This window comes from Anser anser, assembly GCF_964211835.1.
Source record: "Anser anser genome assembly, chromosome: Z".
In the NCBI taxonomy this organism is placed as follows: domain Eukaryota; kingdom Metazoa; phylum Chordata; class Aves; order Anseriformes; family Anatidae; genus Anser; species Anser anser.
In genome coordinates, this window is record NC_139723.1 from 39,138,289 (window position 1) to 39,163,141 (window position 24,853).

At 43.7% G+C, this 24,853-nt stretch overlaps 1 protein-coding gene across 4 annotated transcripts in view; it reads right to left on the reverse strand.

Annotated features, from left to right (window-relative positions):
* The window catches only part of SYK (spleen associated tyrosine kinase), a 68,124-nt gene that overhangs the window by 18,382 nt on the left and 24,889 nt on the right, over nt 1-24,853 (reverse strand). For all 4 annotated transcript variants that reach the window (XM_083817710.1, XM_083817713.1, XM_083817711.1 and 1 more), the window contains exons 2-4: nt 17,368-17,825; nt 15,725-15,885; nt 1,060-1,198 (exon numbers count right to left, since the gene is read on the reverse strand). In XM_083817710.1, coding sequence (XP_083673836.1) covers nt 1,060-1,198; nt 15,725-15,885; nt 17,368-17,781 — 714 coding nt within the window. In that variant the 5' untranslated portion in view covers nt 17,782-17,825. The remainder of the gene's footprint in view (nt 1-1,059; nt 1,199-15,724; nt 15,886-17,367; nt 17,826-24,853) is intronic.

Consider the following 24,853-nt stretch of genomic DNA (forward strand, 5'->3'; position numbering starts at 1 on the left):
GTTTTTGTTTTAAAGATGGTCAAAACTCTAGGGCAGGAATTATCTTCCTATTTAATGCTTTCTTTGGGCTCCAGACTCACAATGGGATGTAAACAATTAATAAATGTATAGTACCAATAGTTGTGCACATTTGTGTTCCTGCATTATCCTGTCCATGCCTTTTGCCATTTTATCACAGGTACATGACTGCTATTTTGGCTTTGGTACATTTGGGTAGGAAGGTGGGTGGGTGTCTGCAAGTGAAACATTTACAGAAATTCAAAAAATGTGCAAGTTTTGCAGGTTGCTTTAAAGTTTCAGTGACTCAGGGAAAGAAATGTGCAGGATATTTACAAGCAAGACTGAGTTAATATATACAATTAAAGACACATATTTTAGATTTATTACTGACTTTATTTGTCTTAATAGAGTTTTAAGCAAGAAGAAAATTCTTCATGGTTTTTACTTCACTTTACCCAGTCATTTCTCCAGTTTTATTCTGTTTTATTAACAACTATGGTATAGTTAACTAGCCAGTCCTCATTTGCTTTAGTTTTACCACAATTCAGACATATTTTGGAAGTAACCGTTAGCAAACTATGTTTATTCAGTCTACAAAGTCGGGAACTTCAATGCTAAAAAATGCAGTGTGTGTGCAGCATCCCAAAAAACCTATGTACTTCCCAGAATTCTGCTTATCATTACTATAAAGGACATAAGCCAATGACTGTACCTGGTATAGCTACTATTGAATACGGTCACTTACAAATGCAAATGGTCTTCCATTTTAGAGAATGTTCAGCTAATTGCATAATGATTACAGCAATATTAAACCCAGTGAGGCTTCAACATCACATTTAAATATGATTAAAATCTCTACTCTTACTTAGCTTTCTACACTAACATGCATTTTATCCACGTATGAAAGCCATAAAAAGGTGGAAACTTGACAAATAAACTGCCAAAACATGCTGCTGTTTAGCCAAAGACAGTTGACGCACAGCAAAGTAAAACAAACTGCCTAGCTGGGTTATATTGCAACATGATGACAGATATCCAAACAATTCAATCTTAACAGACCTGCCAGAGGGTGTCAAATCTTTTTCCATCTGGTATGGAGAGCTTTCCTGTCTTATCTCTGTCAATACGGTAATGCAGTACTTTTCCATCGTTGAGCAGACACAGGGCATAGGAACCATTGCTGTCCCTTTCTCGAATTCTGCAGGAATAAGAGAGATTTTTAAGGTTATTCTTTGCTAGCAATAAGTAACTAGGTTGAAGATGCTTTTTTAAATCACCTTTTCTCAACTTTCAAATTAAAAACAAAGGAAAATCTGTGCTGCAACTTCTGAAGACATTTTGCTAAGCCTTTCATTTATTTCTTAGTGTAATTTGTTTTCAGATAGAATTCCCTAAGTTCCTCTTTTTATCTCAAGAGTCAACATATGACGACAGAAAATCCACAACGTGGAGCTCTTTGCTAGGCAGCTACAGAACACTGTGCAGCGCACAAAGTACTCTCTGAGCTAGGAAGTGCTTGAAGGCTTGTACACTGCAGCCCTATCAAAGCCCACGGAAGTATGAGGACAGGATCCAGCATGTATAAGCAGCTATACTTCTGTCTCTTCCCCAGCTGACCTAAAATTAAAAACAACAGATAAGTGCCTCCATTAAAATAAGATTTCTCTTGTTTGTCTTTAATTTTGAAACCAAGAGATGACAGTGAGGAGAGAAAACAAAATAGAACGTAATACGAAATACAAATAAAAGGAAAATTTTCTCTGTGCACTGAAGCAGTTTCTGGTTTGCCTGGGAAATGAAAATATCTTGTACATTTCTGTTATCATTAATTCTTTTAATTTCTGGAAAGATGTTAATGTTTTCTTTCAGATTTCATGTAAATTTCCCATGAAATTTCACACAGTAGTTGGTTATAGATCTGCTCTTAATTTCACTTGGGAGAAATCATGGAATGTGATATAAAATAATTGTCTAAAATTCATGGGTAGCCAGCATGATCTCCTGCTTCTAGAAGATTTGGAAACAACATCTGAGATACCTTCACTGTGTTGCATAGTTGTTTACAGCTTACTCAGGGCTAGCTCACACTGAGAACAATATCTTCCAGTGACTGGACCCAGAATAGGTAGGAACTTGCTACGAGCTCCATCATAGTTGGCCCAGGGTGTCTAAGTTTAGAAAGCAGGTTTTAGTTTGAGATGCCTGTGTTCAATTATTGCTGATAGTGAGACAGAAGTGGAGTTAGCTGAAAATTTTCTGCAATATAATATGTTTTTCTTCTATGCAAAGCCCGGATTCGGCAACACAGACATTTTCTGTTCTGGTGTGCACAGAAAGGTACTCTCCATTGAGTTTGCCTCCTTTTCTTTATCATGGTCCCCACTTTACTGACAGCATATGATGCTGATGAACCAGGGCCTTAAGAGCCATTGCAAACTAGGGAGCAACCCACTTGACCACTTCTCTCCTCGAGCTGTGTGGAGAACTGAGCAACTCAGTAAATGTTTAAAGTTCCCAAATCAATGATGCCTGGATTTGAATGTCCCCCAAGAAAATGTTCAAAGTGATACCAGTTAATTCTGTTTTGTGTGAAAGGGATAAAATATGTACTTTGAGGAAAGGGCAAGATGACCCAGGCCTTGGAGGTGTCTAAAGGATGATTAACTGAGCAACTGCTAATCAGGAAGACCATTACATTGCCATTCTTGATGGAAACATCCTGAGGTATGCCCTTGAGTACATCACCAATCAACATAATGTGGATAGTTGGCTGAAAAACAAAGATTAAGAGTATTCTAATGTGAACTATCTGTGAACTATCCTCATTAATAAAAATCATGCCCATAGCCTGGGAGACCCTGGCCCATCAAGGGACACTTCAAGGATGCGCAGAGTGATTCTGTTGTGTCAGCAGCGTGAGAGTTCTGTAACCAATCTGAGGCTAGGGGCTCGTACAAACCTGTAAATATAGGGATAAGGGATTGTACAAAGAGTTGCATGGAAAGTCCCAAGGTGCACCAGCTTTGTGGGAAACCACCTGGTAACCAAACAGACTTGCACAATTCTGAAATAAACAATAATTCAACCTCGTGTGTGGATTGGCTTATTGCACACCAGGTGACAAATCCCAGTTTTTTATCAGACAACAAAATTGCTGCTCAGAAAGATTTGAGAGCAGGGTTTTCAAAACTCTTTTTTTTTTTGGCAAGAGGAAAGACTTCTGGGGCCAACTATATCTGCCAAACAGTTCTCAGATTCCACATTGAAACTGACATTACCTGTGAGCATTTCCATCAGCAGTTATCACCTAGAGAAAACAGCACTACTTCATTCCAAATAATGTGGGTAACTACGACAAGGTTACAATATACTCAGTAATTTTTCAAAAGCCATGAAAAAAATACCACAGAATACCCTTGCTAAAGTGCTGGGAGGCATTGCAGATGCAATGCTACTACTTGCAATCACATCTCCAGAGACTGCAGCGGCAAGCATTAAATTCTGCTCCTCACTCACTCACTCAACTCCGAACTACAACTGTGTTTTACTTCAACTACTCATGCAACTATTTTTCATGCAGAGTGCTTCTTGTTGCCTAAGATGTGAACAGGACACTGGCTAAAGGAAAAGGGAAGTAGAGATGTTTTTTTTCTAAAACCAAAGTAGCTTGCATACTGTGTCTAAAGCAACTTGAAACACATCGTGGTTTTTCATGACATGCAGGTATTTTCTCAGCATGCTGATTTCCTGTGCTGACTGACCGGTGAAGAGCAAAGAATGCTTTGTCTTCCTCTTCCTCTGACTTGCTCTTACCAAGTAAGACTTGGAAAGATATTTTCAGAATAGAAGACAGTGTCTAAAACACAAATAGCATTTCGTTTTCTTCAGAATACAGCACAAGTAAGATTATAAAATGTAATGGATTATTTCCCAGTAACAAGTTTGCTTCATGCTTCATATATGGCAATGGTGACTCAAATATTATTAGTTCTACTGAAACTGATTCCCTTTTGCAGCTGTTGTTACTATCGCAAGAGGCACTCTAAATGTTTTTAAGAGCACAGACATCAATGGGTGAAGAGAGTCCTGATTTCTTAGGATCACAGCATAGATCCAACAGCCCTATCAATATCCAGTGCATGGTTTATGAAGAACTTACGTTTGTAAAGTTATAATTGCATTTCTGTGCTCTTCCTTTCCCCAACCAAACAACTACCTAACTCTGAAGATATCTGTAGTTCACAGTCGTGGCAGCTTCTGTCTGACTGCTCTACCACTGTATATCCAAAGTACTCCTACAGAACTCAACACCACAATCCAAACTGAAAACTTTACTACCTTTGTTGACAAGGATTGTAATATGGCAGATTTCACCAAAATTTCATTGTGTTTGTGCAGATGCAATAATAGCTGTCTAGGTTAGGTTAACACTAGAACTGCAGGTAGTGTAGTGGATTTACGTGGCAAGGATTTGGTAACTGGGGGGCTGCAGCAGTGGCCTTTGTGAGAAGAGCACAGCAGCTGCCCCATGTTAGATAAGGGCCAGTTTCAGCCAGCTCCAGAGGGACCCACTGCTGCCCAGTGGTAAGCAGACAACGGCAACAACAAAAAACTGCTGTGCAGCAGCTGGGAGAGAGAGGAGTGAGAAGCAGCCCTGCAGCCCCCAGGTGAGTGCAGCAGGAGGGCAGGAGGTGCTCCAGGCAGGCAGCAGCAGTTCCCCTGCGGCTTGTGCAGGGAGAGGCCCCTGGTGGAGCAGGCTGTCCTCCTGCAGCCCATGGGTCCCACACGGAGCAGATCTCCACGCTGCAGCCCGTGGAGGAGCCCCCGGTGGAGCAGGTGGATGTGGCCTGGAGGAGGCTGCGGCCCATGGAGAGCCCCCGCAGGAGCAGGCCCCGGGCCGGAGCTGCAGCCCGTGGAGAGGAGCCCACGCAGGAGCAGGGGGTCTGGGGGGAGCTGCCGCCCACCCGTGGGGGACCCGTGCTGGAGCAGTTTGCTCCTGGGGCATGGATGGACCCCGTGGTACGGAGCCGTGTGGGAGCAGTTGTTGAAGAGCTGCTGCCTGCGGGCAGCCCCCGCAGGCTCAGTTCGGGAAGGACGGCATCCCGTGGGAGGGACCCCGCGGGGAGCAGGGGCAGAAAAGGACCGTGAGGGAGCGGCGGAGACGAAGCGTCAGGCACTGACCGCAGCCCCCGTTCCCCATTCCCCTGTGCCGCTCCAGGGGAGGAAGTAGAAGAGCATGGATGGGGGCACGGTGTTTTCAGTTTGTTTTGTTTCTCATTTCTCTATCTTGTTAGTAATAGGCAATAAATGTCTGTAATCTCCATACACTGAGTCTGTTTTGCCCGTGATGATAATTGTTGAGTGATCTCCCTGTCCTTACCTAAACCCTTGAGCCCTTTTAATGGTAATTTTTTTCTCTTTCCCTTTGAGGAGGGGGAGTGAGAGAGCAGTTGTGGTGGAGCTCATTTGAGTAAAACCACAACAGCTAGATATGCAGTATTCAGTACTTTACATTTACCTTAAAAAATGGAATAAAGGAAAAGACTGCTCAAACTGAAAGGTTACAAAATGGAACCTCCTTAAACAGAAATCAAGGTTTTCACATCATCCTGATGGTGCCTGAGATACTCAGTCATCACACCAAATTTGGGGACTATATATAGGGAAGTTTCAGTCTATGAAAAATGGAAATTTCAAGAACATTGAGAGAAAAATCCCAAATTCCAACTGCCTTATGTGCTTTAATGTGCTCTGAAATTAAGCATGACATATACTATTCTTCAATACAACGTAAAAAAAAAATATATTTAAAAAAGCTCTATTTTTGAAGCATTTTGACAAGAAAGGAATCCAGCAGTGAAATATCATATGGTCTTTCATTTTATGACGTTATAGAGAATTACAGATCTATAGAAAAAAATAATAAAGAGAATAAACACCTGCAAAGAAACAATATCAATATTGCCCCTTCATCCACTGACATGAGCCTTAAACTTTCAACAACTTCACTGAGTGGAAATTTGAATTCACAGATACAATGAAGAAAAGCACTAAAGTATCTAAAATTTCTACTGCTATGTATTTTTAAAGCAGCAATTTTACATGGAATGGAGAAACTCAAACTCTCAAACTGTTACATGATGCAATGTATAAAAAAAAAAAAAGCTTAGTTATTGATTTTAATTTTCATGCCATCAATCCTTGTGTATTTCTTTTGTTTTTATGCCTGCAACCCAAATGGCAATTATTAACTATTTGGTGTATCATAACAAACTCTGTAAATAGCTACACATTCTTTACTTTGATGAAATCCTAATTTTGTTTGAAAGCAAACAGAATGATGCCCTAATTTTTCTGGGCAAATGAAGAGCGCAGAAAATGAAGATCTCTTTCCTTCTCAAGGAAAAAACCCCGAGGGTAAAAAAAAAAAATTAAAAAATTTGCTGTTACAACACAGCTCATTGACTGTATTAAAATAAATAAACAAATAAACAAACAATCAAATAAATAAATAAAAGAAGACCCAGCATTCTAGTGTGGAAAAGCAAGGGAAATCCATAAGCAAAATGCTCGCTTTAGCAATGGTGGGAACTTATGCCCACTCCTGAGTCCAAAGGTGTGTTAACATTTGTTCTTGGTACTGTTTTGGCTTCTCAGCCATAACAGCTTCCTTCATGGCAAAGACACTGACATTCCTGTCTGTACATCAAGCCACAGCCATCCCCTGCTTGTCTGCCCCTAGGACCATCTTTCTTGTAATGTTATTTCTAACATGGCTATTAATTATCACTACAAATATCCGCAGCACACTGCACACATTCCAAGTTTGAGGACAATAAGGAATGAACTTGGTGCCATCTGTAATAGGACCATACAGAGGTGAAAAAGGACTGACTGCAGTCTTCCTTTACACCACTTCTACGCCTCCATTTAGGTACATATTCAAAACCACTGCAGAAATGTTAGCATACTATAGAATTTAAGAGTTAGCTGAGCCGCAGGCTGTTCCTATCTACAATGGAACCTAAAAGTTGATCTCCTGATAAGGCTATTGTGGTGTGCTGCACAGTGAGAAAACAATTTAGCAAGCAGGATTGAATCACAGGCATCTATTTTGCTCACAGCAAAATACGGGACGCTGCTCCTAAACCCTACTTTGCTTCTAAAGCTTTGCTGTAAAACCGCACCTGCTATAGGGATTCTCACTACAGCTATTTCAGTCAGGATTCACATCTTTTCGTGACCTCTCTGACCACCTCTGACACACTCTACTGCTGGAGCACATAGCACAGAGACAGCTTTGAGAAGCCATGGTCCTACTGTGATAAATTAGCGGGTGTTTGTTCATTGTCTTTAAAAGGAATTCAGAGGATCTGCTGAGAAGATAAGGTTTTGCAATTTACGACCTTGTTAAGGGGGAAGACTAAGCAAGTAGATAGTGGGGAGGGGGTGTTGGATAAACATCCTTGGTAAAACAAAGACTCTGAAATACTGTTTCCCGCTTCACTACCCTCCCCCTTGAACACGAGCACAACGCATGATCATTGAAAGAAAAACAACGACCCCCAACAACGAACTGCGCAGCTTCAGAAGGTTCAACAAGTCCTGACAAGCCGAAACTTGGACGCTATAAAACGGCGACACTGAAAAGGGAAAGTTGCGTGCTGTGGTGGAGCGGAGACTCCCCAGCCGCCCAGCGCTGTTTTGTTTGTGCCTGCTTACTTAATTAATAAAATATTTCTGATAGACCAAGAAATTTGTATGGTCTCACTTATAACACTACTGCTGTGGTCTGCAAGTGGCACCTACCTATGTACCTAACCGAAGATAAATAAACAGATCTTCCAAAGACAGCTTCCGTAAGGGGAAGTAAATCTCTTCCAAAGAGGGTTTCTGTGAAGGGGAATTAATCACTTCCAGAAGCATGGTTAACAGTCTATATTTTGTCATTTATCTTGTAAAATTGCCATAGCCATCTAAGCCTGGCAACTGCTCGGCGTCTTGAAGAGGAATGTCATCATTAATTAATGTCCCTGAATTAAGGTCAGGTTTACTAGGATTATTTTCATCTTGTCTGATGTCAACAATATCCAGGTCTATTTATGAATACAAACATAATAAGGGTAGATGAATATAAAAGAATACTATGCAAGGTCAGATAAATGGTGCACCTAACTAGGTATGCAGTCTTGTAGCGTCAAATGCCTAGAGGAGGACAGTAAGAGTAATGCAAATATAGGCAGCTGCATGTATTTTTTGACAGCTACAGTTTTTTGGTTGGACAAAAGACAAGTAAACTCTTACAAACAACTGCACTTCAGAACTTATTATATGAAAATGGTGTTACTGGTGTTAACTATTGTGGCATATAAGAGGCAGCTCGGTCCATAGAGATCAAGAGATACCATTATGAGTAGTGCTGTGAGCCAATTTATCAGTCTAGACTAGTCTTGTACATTTTAATATATCTAGTTACATATTAAAGACAGTTTTTTGTTTCTAAATTTTTTTACATAACTGTTCACATTTTATGTGAACATAAAATACATAAAAAGGTTTATGGAGCCTAAACTGCTAATTGTGCAATGCCTTCAACCACACTTTCCTTAAAGTTGACCTTTTATGTTTAACGGTATTTCTGAATAATTGTTTATTTTCCTTCAGCTTCAGAATTTCTGGTTTTTAGCACATATACAAGATCACATGTTTATATAGCTGAAGTGGTCACCACCAATGACAAAGTAAGATGTGCCAAGAGCTATCACACACAACAGAATCGTTTCCTGTGTGAAACTGCAGAGAAAGTATTTTTAATACTGCTGGTCTGTCACCATTAGCAAATATTTAGTTTATTTTTCAACTGGTCCATGCACGCATGAGCTCATATAGATAATATTACTAACAACAACAGTAACACATCTTAACACAACAACTTAAATCGCATTAAGTCTGTTATGTTATTAATAATAATATTAACTATGATCACCTATATAACACTGATTGCCATATTCTATAATTATGTCCTCTACCAGGCAAAGTTCAATGAAAAACTAATACTTTGCAGAATTCTGGTAAGAAACAAAGTCCTATATGGCATGAAAACTAATAATAAAACGAGTGCAGTCTTTAAACAATTTAACATTTTACATTAACAATTAACATTAACAATTTAAATCCTTTGTTTTCAGTTGCTCTTCAGATCATTTTACAGATGTCATATTTTCCTTGTATTCTGCCGCTATAATTTTTCCTCCAAATTTTGTGGCTAGAGTGGCAATCTTTTCCATGAATTTTTTTCCCAGAAGAGGTGGGCGCTGCTTCCTATTTCTTGTCATGTCATGACATTGTTTCTACATTTGGCTTTGAAAACAAACTCTACAGCACCTACATACATTCTTATTTCCCTGGCTTTTCAGTCCTGACAAAAAACTTAAAAAGACCTTCGAAAATACCTTAGTGAAACATTGTTACCACAGAACTCTTCCAGCAGCTTGTGTGAGGGACAGTGCTAAATTTCTGATGCTATTCAGAACGTTTTGAAATGAAATCAGAAATCTTTTCAACTATTTCCATATTTATTGTACACAAACATATGTAGCTCTGATAATCTTGTAGTGATGCAATAAACTGGTAAAGAAATCTAAGCATTACATGTGGTCTCACAGAGACCCCTGTACTCAATTTTGTTTCAAGGTAGGTCAGACATCAGATTTCTGGTGTGATTACATTTTTAGTGACCCTTGCAAAATAATATGAAGAAATATTGTAACCTTCTAAAATTTATTATCTTTCCTGTAATAAACAAGATTGTGTTTGTCATATACCAGCACTTATTTCAGGTCTGCTTGTGCAGTTGATCAATACCTCTGGAGTTCATCTTTTCCAAAATCTAGCTTCCCTATATGTTCCCTGGATGCTCTCCAATTCCCACTTCAACAAGTGACCTTCTTTTAGACAGTGAATGTTTCTAAATTTTATCCTTCAGTAAGCTACCACACTTGAGTGTCTCAACCAATGTGAGAAAAAAGTCCCTGCACAGCTACATTTGCAAGCACAAATTCACAGTATTCAGTCCACAGATGTACAGAAGATTCTGACATGCACTGCTACTGGGTAAGGAAAAATTACAAAATATGTGTGCCTGAAATAGAAAACAATGCACCTCTCTAGCACTCACAGTTTTGATGCTACCGTTTCAGTTAGCTAAAAAATGAGTGATTTATTTGTCAAAGCAAAGTAAGCCCGTGTTGGGCAAACCACTGCAGAAATAGAAAATGTCTCTGAATTAGACATTTGATTTGTTATTTGCTATGGGCAAGTAACAGGTCTACTTATCTGAGAGCCAAAAGGACTCCAGAAGGAAAAACAACAGATTTCTGGTACAAATGAGCAACACTACTTCTTTTGCTGGTCTGGCTGCTGAATTACAGGGCAAAGATCTTGTCCTGTTTTTTTCCCTAGAAGCATGAGTCAACAGCTGCTAGGTGGCTACTGAGCTCTACACCCGCCAGATAGGCAGTCTGTGCAAGAAAAATTAATGCATTTGAAAGCACCCTGCAGATGCAAAAGAAAACTATTCAGGCTCCAGTGGCACATCTTACAGTTTAAACAGAACCTCTAAGTCAGAATTTTCCTCTCTAAGGGTTTATCTACCTGATGTGAAAGAAGCCTTCTGAGCTGCAGCAGAGCTAAGCACACCCACTGACATAACCAGTCCCACAGGGAAGAAGGTCTATCTATTCATCAAGTGTATCACTGCAAACAGTACCAGAGATGCCTCTTCGGCTATCTCTAAGGGAAGCAGGAAAATGCTGGGAAAGAATTTCTATTTAAAACTATAGGAATGCTTAAAGAAGATTAAAAAGAGGCCAGGAACTACAATGGAGACTGAAAATGTAAAGTCTGCTAAAAAACTGCCCTAACTCCAAAGCCTATCCTTGTGTTTATGAAATGTTAGCTAAGGAATCAATTTTCTCTTTTTTTTTTCTTTTTTTAAAGAAATCTAGCTTTTTTTTTTTCTTTTTCCCCCAAGGAGAAGCACATAGAAACCAATGTGTGCAAGGGATAAACTGGAAAAACTGCAAATTTTAATACATCATCAACATCACACCTCAGATGATGAAACGATCATTTGGAAATATGTTAATGCCTAAAATAATATTTTAGAAAAAAAAAAGTCATAAAAAAGAGTTGTTTCATTTTAGGATTATATATACATTTGCCCCAATGAAGAAAGGTAGCAAAAGAGAGTAGCAAAGTAACAAGAGAATGAAAAGGAGAGAAAGTATGGCATTGTTGTGCTGGTAATCTACTACAGTGACTACGACTCAGTGAAACCTCTCCTGTGCTACTGAAAGAAGATTTCAGAAGCGGTGAATCTGTGACAATGGGAATATTTAGCTCCACAAACTTGTAATATTTCCTCCTTACAATTTGCAGAGAAAACAACTGGGTAATGACTTTCAGAGTGTGATCCTAAGAAACATAAAGTAGTAGGCTGAGAATATGAAGGTGCTTGGCTGTGATAGTTTTACCCTGCTGGGCAGCTGAGCTCCACCATAGCTACTCTCTCATTCACCCTCCTCAGAGGAGAAGTGGGAGAAAATAGATGTAAAGGGCTCAAGGGTTTAGGTAAGGACAGGGAGATCACTCAACAATTATCATCAAGGGCAAAACAGACTTAGCATAGGGAGATTAATATAATTTATTGCCTATCACTAGAAAGAGTGAGAAACTAAAAGCAAATTAAAAACACTTTCCTCCCATCCACCCTCTTCTACCTCCTCCCCCCTAAGTAGCGCAAGGGAAAGGGGAACAGGGAAATGAGGGCTGCGGTCAGTCCCTGACGCTTCGTCTCCGCTGCTCCCTCACGGTCCCTCCCTGCCCCTGCTCCCCGTGGGGTCCCTCCCACGGGATGCCGTCCTTCCCGAACTGAGCCTACGGGGGCTGCCCGCAGGCAGCAGCTCTTCAAGAACTGCTCCCACACGGCTCCGTACCACGGGGTCCATCCATCCCCCAGGAGCAAACTGCTCCAGCACGGGTCCCCCACGGGTGGGCGGCAGCTCCCCCCAGACCCCCTGCTCCTGCGTGGGCTCCTCTCCACGGGCTGCAGCTCCGGCCCGGGGCCTGCTCCTGCGGGGGCTCTCCATGGGCCGCAGCCTCCTCCAGGCCACATCCACCTGCTCCAGAGGGGGCTCCTCCACGGGGGGGCTGCAGCGTGGAGATCTGCTCCGTGTGGGACCCATGGGCTGCAGGGGGACAGCCTGCTCCACCAGGGGCCTCTCCCTGCACAGGCCGCAGGGGAACTGCTGCTGCCTGCCTGGAGCACCTCCTGCCCTCCTGCTGCACTCACCTGGGGGGCTGCAGGGCTGCTTCTCACTCCTCTCTCTCTCTCCCAGCTGCTGTTGAGCATCGGTATTGTTTCCCCCTTTCTTAAATCTGCTCTCACAGAGGCCCAACCAGTGTCACTCCCTGGCTCAGCTCTGGCCAGCAGCAGGTCCCTTTTGGAGCCGGTTGGAGCTGGCTGCGCTCTGACATGGGGCAGCTGCAGGACGCTGCTCACAGAGGCCACCGTTGCAACGTCCTGTTACCAAAGCTTTGCCACATAAGCCCTACACAGTGGCAACCTGGGTGAGAGTAACTACGAAATAAAAAGAGACTGAGACAAGGCATAAGATTTGAAGAAAGGAGATGTCAGTATACTCAAATTATTAGTAGGTAAGACCTGATAGGAATGAACTCTACTGTAAAGAAAGATTTAGAGGATTTAATAGTTCTTAAAATAAATATTTGAGACTGAAAATACAAACTATTCCATATGGAAACATATGAAAGCTACATTGACACTAACAAATAATGTGTCAAATCAGTAAAGTGAGACAGTGGGTACTGAAGAAGTGTGTCCACCCTGTACTCATTTCCAGAGTTTTACTTTGGACAAGCTTTAGAAAATCATAGATAGATGAGTACTGAAGAAGATTACATAGTGATGTGATGAAATTTCTTTCAGGAATTATATAGCTCTAAGTGATTCTTTCTTTGGGGGGGGGGGGGAGTGGCGCGGGGGGAGAGAAGGTTGGAAGGGGGCAAAAATGCCATAAAGAAAAGATTTATACTTTTCAAATGAGGATTTTCTCAAAGAAAAACTGTTTTGCTAGAAGATTTTGACTGGCTCTGATCCTGACAAGATGATGGCTGCTAGTCACCACCTTAACTGACATGTTTGCGCTCATAAATTCTAATAATGGGGCTACATTAACACAGAGGGAGACAGACACAAAATGAAGTTACTAAGGTGAAAGAAATTCCTTCTCTGGCTTAATTGCAAAAGAAAGGCACATCTCTGCCCTTAGGAACACTGACAGTTCTGGATACCAGAAGTGTAAGACAGACAGCTTGTTAATACTTATTCTGCTTTGGTTAAATCAGTGCGTTGGGTGTCGGAGGCGAGGCTTGGGTTGGGGGGCACACTGGCAGGAGGCTGGGCTGCCCTCTGCCAGGCATGGCTGTGTCCAGCCAGTTCCAGCTGTCTGCAGTAGGCCCCATGGAGGGCACCGCTCTTCCCTCAGCCGTGTGCGCACACTGCCGCCCTCCAAGGATGTAGACAGTTCCAGGAGGAACTGTAGCCAACGGAGAGCATGCACTTCTGCAGGAAAGAGTGTGGGGACAAAGGAGACAGAAAGAAACTGTTATGGACTGGCCATGGGTCCATCTCCCTGAAACCGTAGATGGAGGCTCGAGGAGCAAAGTCCCACCCACTGTAAGTGAAGAGCAGGTTCGAGACCACCTGATGAAATTAAAAAGGTACAAGTCTATGGGACCTGATGACATGCATCCTAGGGTCCTGAGGGAACTGGATGATGTAGTTGCCTCTCTCCATTACATTTGAAAAGTCCTGGCAGTCAGGTGAAGTCCCTGGTGGCTGGAAAAAGGGAAACATCACACCTCTTTTTAAAAAGGGTAGAAAGGAGGAGCCGGGGAATGACAAATTGGTGAGCTTCACCTCTGTGCCTGGAAAGATCATGGAAAAGATCCTCCTGGAAGCAATGTCAAGGCACATGCAAGACAAAGAGGTCTTTAACTTTATCAGTGACATGGATAGTGGGATCGAGTGCATCCTCTGCAAATTTGCAGATGACACCAAGCTGAGTGGTGCAGCTGATACAATAGAAGGAAGAGACACCATCTGAAGGGATTTGGACAAACTTGAGAAGTGGGCCTATGTGAACCTAGTGAGGTTCAACAAGTCTAAATGCAGGGTGCTGCACCTGGGCTGGGGCAACCCCAGGCATGAATACAGACTGGGAGAAGAACTCACTGAGAGCAGCCCTGCAGAGAAAGACTTGGGGGTTCTGCCGGATGAAAAGCTCGACATGAGCCAGCAGTGCACGCTTGCTGCCCAGAAGGCCAACTGCATCCTGGGCTGCAATAAAAGAGGAGTGGCCAGCAGGGAGAGGGAAGTGATTGTCCCCCTCTGCTCTGCCCTTTTGAGGCCCCACTTGGAGTACTGCTTCCAGGTCTGGAGCCCCCAGCACATGAAGGATGTGGAGCTGTTAGAGTGGGCCCAGAGGAGGGCCACAAAGATGATCAAGGGACTGGAGCACCTCTCCTACTTAGAAAAGCTGAGAGAGCTGGGAATATTCAGCCTACAGAAGAGAAGGCTCCAGGGGCACCTTACTGCAACCTTTCAGTACCTGAAGGGGACTTACAAAAAGATGGGGAGTAATTCTTTGCTCAATTGGATAATGACAGGACAAGGGGGAATGATTTTAAACTAGAAGAGGGGAGATATAGATTAGAGGTTAAGAGAAAATTCTTCACTCAGAGGGTGGTGAGCACTGGAACAGTTTGCCCAGAGAGGCTCTGGATGCCCTATCCCTGGAGGTGTTCAAGACCAGGTTAGATGAGTCCCTGAGCAACCTGATCTAGTGGGTGGCACCTTTGCCTATGGCATAGGGGTTGGAACTAGATAATCTTTGAGGTCTTTTCCTGCCCAAGCCATTCTAGGATGATTCTGTGATGATGTCCACAACCCCCTGAACCCCATCACCCTTTGCCATCTGTTGGGGAAAAGAGCTGGGCTGGAAGGAGTAAAGTTGAACCTGTGAAAATGTGGGGACGTGGTTTGAGTGCAATATGTTGTTTTATGTTTTTGTCTTTGTTACTTACAATCCAGATTATTTTAATTGGTAATTAAATTAATTTTACCCAAGCAAAGTCTGTTTTGCCTGTGACAAGGACTGGTAAACACTCTCCCTGCTGTCTCTCCTCATCTTGACCAACAAGCTTTTCCATTTTATTTTCTCCCCCTGTCCATTTGAGCTGGGGGATTATGAGACTGACTGGGTGGGCTGATTTTAACCCACCACAATCATTTAGTACTGCTTATCAATTGTAAAACAAGTCCAAATATTTATTTATTTTTTTATTTTTTATTTTTATTTTTTGACGCTGAGCTTCTTTGATGTTCCGTTTAGAATACTTGCTTAAAAAACAGTGACCAAGCATTTACTACAGTTTCCCATCTTCAGTTAAGAGAAAACCGAATCTTGGACACACTTGTTTAGTATAGGAATAGTTACATTATGTAATATATATCATGCTGGACTGATATATCTCTGTGAAAAAGCCATCTCTTAGGACACTCTCTCACTTGAGATTCATTCAAGTGAACTATGTAATAACACTAAGGGCAAACAGCAATAATGTAGGAAAAAGCACTCACAAAAATTTTCCATTGTTTCTTGACCCAATGAGGATACGGTGCTCTGATTCTTCCCTAGAAATCCTCCCATGGAACCAAGGCATCTTCTCATGGGCTGTAGTAGCAATCAATTTCTCCAGCTGAGGTTTTTGACTTATGATAGCTTGTTCAAGAGCATGACCCTAGAGTGGTAGAAACACAATGGGACAATCAAACTGTCTTCTGTGATAGAAAGTTTACATATAGACTGCCAGTATTGTATGGCTTTTGGGACATCTGAAACCTGTACATTTTGTTGTATATGAGGTAAAGCAATAGTTGCTACAAAGACATTAAAACAAAAGATAAAATAGGGTGATCTAAACATTACAAAGCTGGGATTTTTCTTTTATCTCTGAGAAGTGGAAGGAAAAATAATGAGTAAAGCATAAATAGATCAACATCTCAACCAAAAATTGTGTCACATTTTTATGCTAGTCAGGCATAGCTAATATACTTGATGTCACTCTGAGATGTCATAACATACCTCCATATTACATGCCTTCAGCTTGCTGAAATAAACTAAACACACTTTGCACAGTTTCAGCATGTACATATTGCAATGTACTGCACGAAAAATACCCACTGCTCATAAAAATCTGATAATTAAAATTCTGTTGTGACAAAATACTATATAGCATATTTGGGATTGATGTATTGTGTTTGTGTGTTTTCGGCAGAATATCCAAGTTGGAAGGGACCCACAAGGATCATTGAGTCCAACTTATGGCTTCATAACGGACCTCCTGAAAATTAAACCATATATCTGAGAGTACTATCCAAACACTTGAACTCCAGCAGGCTTGGTCTGTGACCATTTCCCTGGGGAGCCTGTCCCAGTGCCCGACCCCTCTCTGGGTGCAGAACCTTTCCTTAACACCCAGCCTGACCCTCCCCTGTCCCAGCTCCATGCCGTTCCCTCGGGTCCTGTCGCTGTCCCCAGAGAGCAGAGCTCAGCGCCTGCCCCTCCGCTCCCCTCGTGAGGGAGCTGCAGGCCGCCATGAGGCCTCCCCTCAGCCTGCTCTGCTCTGGGCTGAACAAACCAAGGGACCTCAGCTGCTCCTCATACGTCTTGCCCACTAGACCTGTGACAATCTTTGTTGCCCCCCACCCCAGACACTCTCTAATAGTTTTGTGCTCTTGTGTTGTGGTGCCCCAAACTGCACACAGTACTTGAGGTGAGGCTGCATCAGTACAGAGCAGAGCAGGACAACCCCTTCCCTCGACTGGCTAGCAGTGCTGTGCCTGATGTATCCCAGGATACGGTTGGCCCTTTTGACTGCCACAGTTGATTCACATTCAAATTGTTCTTGGCCAGAACCCACAGATCACTTTCCATTAGTCCTATCTCCAGTCGTCATCCTCCTGTCTGTACAGACATCCAGGATTACTCTGTCCCAGGTGCAGAATCTGGCACTTGTTCTTGTTAAATTTCATATGGTTGGTGATTACCCAGCTCTCTAATCTATCAAGATGTCTTAGTCAGTTCAAGTTAGTTAAGCAGGACTTTCCCCTCATGAACTCATGTTAGCTACAGCAACAGCAACTGCTGGAACCAAACCCTGTAATTTCTTTTTATCCTAATTCAAAGACCACTTTATGGCAAAATCAGCCTGCAAATTTACCTGCAAATTCCAAGTTTGTTTGACGTACTCTCTGATGAGGTTCTCTTTTAAATCTTCAAAGGGTCCTGTTTTGGGTTCAATGCCTGGTGGTCGGTTGAAAGGTTTTCTCAGTAGACAGATTAGGCCATCCGCTTCCTCTGAATGATAGTTAATTAGTTCAGCAGGACTTGCATGAGACCTCCCTCCTGCAATAGCATATGTGCCACTCAGCTCCCTCTCAATTGTATAATGATGAACCTTCCTTCCATGGGCCAAGGATAAGGCAAAGCCTCCAAGGTAATTCCGACTTTGGCGAAGCAGATATAGTCCATCACTTACACCTCCTTGCATCAGATACTCCTCAGCTTCCTCACGTGTAATATTGCCAAAGAAGTATGGCAAATGGTTAGCTGGGTTAGTCATGCTGGAAGCCATGATTTTTTTTTTTCTTTCTAAGAAGCCAACTTAATGTTTAATACCTGAAAAGAAAGAAGGAGACATGATTATCAGTTGAAAAAAGAGAGGATAAAGCCATAACGTGGCAGTTCACGTGTGGTATGTTTTTAATATATTTTTGAAAAAATTTGGGGAAGAAGGTAACATTTTTGTTTTTATCTTGTTAGAGGTTGTCTTTCTAAATGCCAATAGCAAGTTTCTCCTGGTTATTGTCTTTCTAAATGCCAATAGCAAGTTTCTCCTGGTTATGTACTGCTATAGAAGTTTTGTCAAACTCCACAAGTATCCTGTAATTCTTTCTGTGTTCTCTGGTCTTTTTCCTAGTCATATAGAGTCTTGACATTTTCACTTGCCCAAATATCTCTATCAATCCTTTCATTCTGCCTTGAGACGTTTCTCAACGGAAAGAAATAAATAGGTAAGAAAGACTGATTGAGTAGGTTTTATTTCCAGTTTTGTGTGACTATAATTTTGCTTATAAGGGTAGCTTATGCCAGTAAGTGGGCTGAATACGGACAAAAGTCCTATATTAAAATAGTCAACATTTTTCCCTTACGGAGCTTCACCAGAAAACTTTTTTTTTTTTGGTGAAAAAATAGTTAATGTATTAGTGTCATCCTGAAAAGCTTTCTTTTCAAACAGATTATGTTGAAACATTATAAAGTTCAGCATTTCTGAAGAATAAGAGTGAAGACAATATAAATTGTTTCAATTCTTTTATTCTTAATTTAATAATTAAAAAACTCACATGTTTAAAAAAAAAAAAAAAAGCATTCACAGAACTCAGAACTCAGGAATGCTATTCTTCTTTTCTTCTTGTGTCCTGTCTTCCCCCTGAGCTATTTCAGTCTTCTACATTGTCAGCAGAGAAACTTATTTTCATTAAAACCTATGACATTTTCACTATCTGGACAGCTAGGTATTATGCTGGAATTACTTTTGTCACTTTCAAGTCACTGAAGCATATACATCACAATGGAAGAGATGCATTTGGTTTATTATTTGTCTTAGTGCTGTTTAAATGACTATCTAATAGAAACAGGGAAGAACACCACAGCTACCTACTGACAGCATTAAAATATACAGGAAGTGAATATATTAAGACACTAATGGGAACTGCATTCTTGCAATAATATTTGCAAGCTTTGTTTTAACAGATGAAGTGATGCACAACTACAATTACTTATGTCATGCTAAGTTCACCAGTCAATTCATGAATTGTTTCCTGCAACATTAGGAGTTTTCATATACTTCCTCCTCCAAATGCTTTCCAGATCCAATCACACCTTAAATGGGACTGATTGTAGACTGTTACATCCACAGTTTATGGGGCATAAAACTGAAAGTTCCATTTAGGATCTGTTCTACATCTTCTTTCAGTCTAGAAAGAACGACTATTGAAGAGAAAAAAATCCACTAAGTATTATTGCCTCTGCATATTTAAAGTCAGCAGATGAATAATGACTTTCAGAGAATACCTGAAATGCTGAATACAACCAGCAGGACATACTTATATTTGCATTACTTGTGTTTATTAAAGGAAGCTTTTCCTTAGGAACTATCTCACAACTTCATTGCCAGAATTATGATTTGCTTGTGTTTTAAGTTTGGTTTTGACAACATAATTTTGAAATAGTCTCAGATATAGATAACAGATGACAGCCTCCACTATCTATAGTGTATTATATAGATTTTAAGCTAACTAGTCAACACTACAAATATATGAAAGGAAAAATGTTGCTCTTTATACTTACAAGATAACTGCATATCTTGTATTATTTTTTTCAATGTATGTATATTAAGAAAAATGTACGCATGCTAAATTATATTATTATTATTATTATTATTATTATTATTATTATTATTATTATTATTAAACCAAAACAGGGATGTTAACCTATAAACCAGTTATCTGTTTTATTTAGGTTACTGCAACTCTCTTTTCCCACCTTCCATTACCTTGAATAAAAGCTGACAAAAGGATTGGAAACTCAGTTCCTGTCTCTATTGCTGTGCAGGATTTAGCAGCAGAAACAGTGTGCCATTCACACTTAAAAGGAAGGGCAGAATTTTAGGAAAGCCAGGCAGCAGCCCACGGAATCAGCATGAAATAATTCAGATGTACATAAACAGGGTTAACAGACCTCTCAGCTTGTAGCTGGCTGAAGTGTGTAACTGAATCACGGGCGTATGGGTGAAGAGAACTTTAGGGAAGACCACCTAAGAAGGGAGGGCCCATGATGCAAAGCTGCAACTGGGGAGTAGACATCTTAACAAAGGACCTCTTGGCACAATGTGCTCTAGGCTTACATCTTCCCTGGCAGCCCTGCTGCATGCATGGCTGTGGCCATGCAAAGGAAGATGAGGTAGGGGAGTTGCTCTTTATGTGAGAGTGGAGTGTATTAAGCTCTGCCTAGGGGTGGATGAGGAAGTGAGTCGACAGGTAACAATTAAAGGACAGGCTAACATGGATGACACTGTTGTGGGTATTTACTTCAGGCCACCTGATTAGGAAGAGAAAGTCAGTGAGGCTTTCTACACACAGCTGAAAGTAGCCTCATGGTCACAGTTCCTGGTTCTTATGGGGGACTTCAATCACTCTGACATCTGCTGGGAAGACCACACACCTAGGCACAAACAGTTTTCCTGTAGATCATTGGTGATAACTTTTTGACACAGGTAGTGGAGGATACAAGAAGTGTGCTGCTGGACCTTGTACTAACAAACAAAGAAGGACTGGTTGGAGATTCAAAGGATGGAGGCAGCCTTGCTTGCAGTGACTGACAATGATATGGTGGAGTTCAGGATCCTATGTAGAGGAGGAAGCAGGGCAAAAAGAAGGGTTGCAACCCTGGGCTTTAGGTGAGCAAACTTTATCCTCTTCAAGGACCTACTTGAAGGAATCTTATTAGTTCGGGCCCTAGAAGGAAGGGGGTCCAAAAGAGCTGGTCAGTATTCAAGCAACTTCCTCCAAGCTCAAGGTTGGTTCATCCCTATGAGTAAGAAGGCAAACAAAAGGGGCAGGAGACCTGCATGGGTGAGCAAGGAGCACCTGGCAAAACTCAAACAGAAGAAGGAAGTGTACAGAATGTGGAAAAAGGGACATGCCACTTGGGAGGAATACAGGAATGTTGTCAGAGAATGCAGAGATGTGATGAGGAAGGCTAAGGCCCATTTGGAATTAAATATGGCAAGGGGTGTCAAGGAAAACAAGAAGGGCTTCTTCAAATACATCAGTAGCAAAAGGAAGACTGGGGAAAATGTGGGTCTGCTGCTGAATGGGGTGGGTGCCCTATTGAGAAACGATACAGAGGAGGGAGAGTTACTGAATGCCTTCTTTGTTTCAGTCTTCACTGCTAAGGCCTGCCCTCAGGAATCCGAGACCCTGGAAACAAGAAAGAAAGCCTGAATAAAGGAAAATTTTCCCTTGGTCAAGAAGGATCAGGACAGAGATCATTTATGCAAACTTAACACCCACAAATCTGTGGGTGTGGATGGGATGCACTCCCGAGTGATGGGGGAGCTGGTGGAAGTTATTGCCAGTCCAGTCCATTATCTTTGAAAGGTCATGGAGAACAGGAGAGGTGCCCGAGGACTGAAGAATGTCAGTGTCACTCCAGACTTCAAAAAGGGCAAGAAGGTCCCAGAAAACTACAAGCCAGTCAGTCTCAACTTCATTCCTAAACGGGTGATTCACCAAGGGGAAATCATGCTTAACCAATCTGATAGCCTTCTAACATGGAATGACTGGCTGGGTAGATGAGGGGAGAGCAGTGGATGTGATCTACCTTGACTTTAGCAAGGCTTTTCACACTGTCTCCCATTAGAACCTCATAGGCAAGCTCAGAAAGTGTGCGATAGATGAGTGGACGGTGAGGTGGATTGAGAACTGGCTGTATGGCAGAGCTCAGAGGGTTGTGCTCAGAGGTGCAGAGTCTAGTTGGAGGCCTGTAGCTAGTGGTGTCTTGCACGGGTCAGTACTAGGTCTAGTTTTGCTCAACTTACTCATCAGTGATCTGGATGAAGGGACAGAGTGCACACTCAGGAAGTTTGCTGATGATACAGAACTGGGAGGAGTGGCTGATACACCAGGGGGCTGTGAGACATCTGGACAGGCTGTGCAGTTGGGCAGTGAGGAACCTCTTGAAGTTCAACAAAGGCAAGTGCAGGATCCTGCACCTAGGGAGGAATAATCCCATGCACCAGTACAGGCTGGGGGCTGACCTGCTGGAGTGCAGGACTGTGGAGAACGAGCTGGGATTCCTGGTGGCAGCAGGTTAACCACCAGCAAGCAATGTGCCCTTGCAGCCAAGAAGGCCAGTGGTATCCTGGGGTGTATTAGGAAGACTGTTGCCAGCAGGTTGAGGGAAGTAATCCTCCACCCTTTACTCAGTCCTGGTTAGGCCAAACCTGGAGTATTGTGTCCAGTTCTGGACTCCCAAGTACAAGATGAACATGGAGCTCCTAGAGCGAGTCCAGAAGAAGACCATGATAGACAAAGAGCATCTGTCATACAAAGAGAGACCCAGAGAGATGAGCCTGTTTAGCTTGGAGAAGAGCAGAGTGAGAGGGGATCATATCAATGTATGTAAGTACCTGGTGAGAGAGTATCAAAAGATAGGGATAGACTCTTTTCAGTGGTAACAAGTGAAAGGACAAGAGCAACAGGCAAAAACTGAAACACAGGAAGTTCCATCAGAACATGAGGAAAAAAATCTTTACTGTGAGAGTGACAAAATGGTAGAAAATACTGCCAGGAGGACTAGCGGAGTCTCCTTCTCTGGACATATTCAAAATATGCCAGGATGTGATCCTGGGAAATGCACTCCAGAAGGCCCAGCTTGAGACGAGAAGATGGTCTAGATTAATTCCAGAGACCATTTCCAAGCTCAGCCACTCTGTGACTCTGTGAGCCAGTAATCAGGAGACACTTTTGGACTGTGAAGCTGACTTAGGACTGGAACAGGTTGTCCACGGAGGTGGTACAGTCTCCATGCCTGGGGATATTCAAACGTCATCGGGACATGGTCCTGGGTCACCTGCTGGAGGGGAGCCTGCTGGAGTGTGGACATTTCCCAAGAGGACCTCCGGAGGTCCCTTCCACCCTCAGCCATTCTGTCCTCTCAAGGGGTTTCCCTCTGCTTTTCCCAGCACTGAGTCCTCCTCCTCTGACAGCCCTCGGAGGGACCTCTGAATCTGGGCACTGATGGGACTGAGGAGGTCAGCAGGGCTCCCTTGCCAGCATTGCTCGCCTGCCCGCTGCGTGCTGGGTCTTTGTGCTCAGGGGGCACCAGTCTCTCACCACAGGACCCAACAGGCCTGAAGATGAGAGAGTTGCCGAGAGGATGGCAATGTCCTGTGAGGCAGGCTTTCCCTCTTTGGGGAGTTTGCCATCGTTGCTGGGCAGCTTCAGTGGGCAGCCTCAGAGCCCCTGTGATGTCACCATTGCTGAATGTGACTGCGTGTGACCTCTGTATATAGCCGAGGCCGCAGGCTCTGTCCGCACTCACTTTGTCCAGGGCTCGTGCAGGCACACACGCAAGTTGTGCAGGCTCGAGCAGGACTGTGAGCGTGCTGGCCAACTCTTGGCTTTGCGGAGAGCGACAGCTGTAGACGTGAGCCAAGGCAGCCCCCGGCCAGTGCTGCTGTCCCTGCTGCCTGGCTGTGGGGTGCTGAGGGTCCCACAGAGCGACTGGCCTGTGGCTGTGGGCACGAGGAGTGTGCTGGGGCTGTGAGAAGTGCTCAAGGCTCCCAGTGCATTGCTGTGCCTTTCCTGACCACCTCCTTCAGGTACCCTGGGCTAACTCCAGCTTTGTTCGGGATGGAGCCTTGGGACTCCAGGGTCCTGGGCATGCCAGCTCTTCCCCCAGCGCTTGCTGACAGGATGCCAGAGCCCACCTTGGGCTTGAGCACTGGGCAAGTGAGGAGGACATCAAGGCTCCCCTTCCTGCTCTTCCTCCTCTTCTGCCTCACACGTCCAACAGGGTGCAGAAGCACATCCCATCCTGCCCCACTCACTTGTGTCTGCCCTGCCCCAGCTCCTGCCAAGCCCCACCTGGAGCCGCTCCACCATGAGCCGCACGTGCTCCCCCTGCCCAGGCCCTTTTGCCCAAGGCTGCACCAAAGGCTGCCAACGCTGCTTCTCAGCCCACCAGGAGCCCCCTGGGAAGCCCTTGCCACCCCTCTCCCACCGCGTTCTTGGGCTCTCCTTGCTTTCCCACGGGTAGCGCAAGGAGCACTCGGCCACTCGGCACGGCTCTCTTGGCAGGACATGGCGTCGGGTGCTGAGGAACGCCTGGAGGAGAGCAGCCCTGCTGCGAGGGGCAGCAGCAGCCAGCTGCAGCAGGCAGGGCCAGCCGAGGACGCGGCAGACTGCCCGTGCCCCATCTGCCTCGATATAATCACGGACGCTGCCTACGTGGCCCGCTGCTTCCATCGCTTCTGCTCCACCTGCATCCGACGCTGGAGCAGACAGAACAACACCTGCCCACTCTGCAGGCAGCCAATTGAGCGGGTGGTGCGCAGGGTGCCAGGACACCACGAGGAGCACAGGGTCGGCTCGTCTGCCCGCCGCACGAGGAACGGAGACAGAGAAAGGGTGCGCAGCAGATCCCCGCAGGACCGCTACAACTCGCGCGGACGGCCCACCAGCCACGGCCCCTCAGCTGGGAGGAGAGGACCTGTGGGGCCCAACCCAGCATCCCGGGGCGGCGCAGCTGCGGGGCCTGCAAATGGCGCCTCCCAGCAGGCTCGTGCACGCAGGCCTCCTCGGAGGCCTACCCCACGGCGTGCAGGGAGGCGCCCGGCCTGGCGTGTGGTTCCAGTCTTCTTCCACGTCAGAATGGAAGCAACAGGAGCTGTGCACATTGAACTCTTCTACGTGCAATAAATGCCCTGATACTTTTCCGTTGTTCTTCTGTTCTTTTTTTGTTTGTTTGTTTCAAAACCAAAAGGCTACCTCCCCTAAGGAAAACTTTCCAACTTTGTCTCCAGAGTGGAGGAAAGCCAGGGGGGAGCGTTTTGTGGTGCATACGATGGTTGCATTTAATGC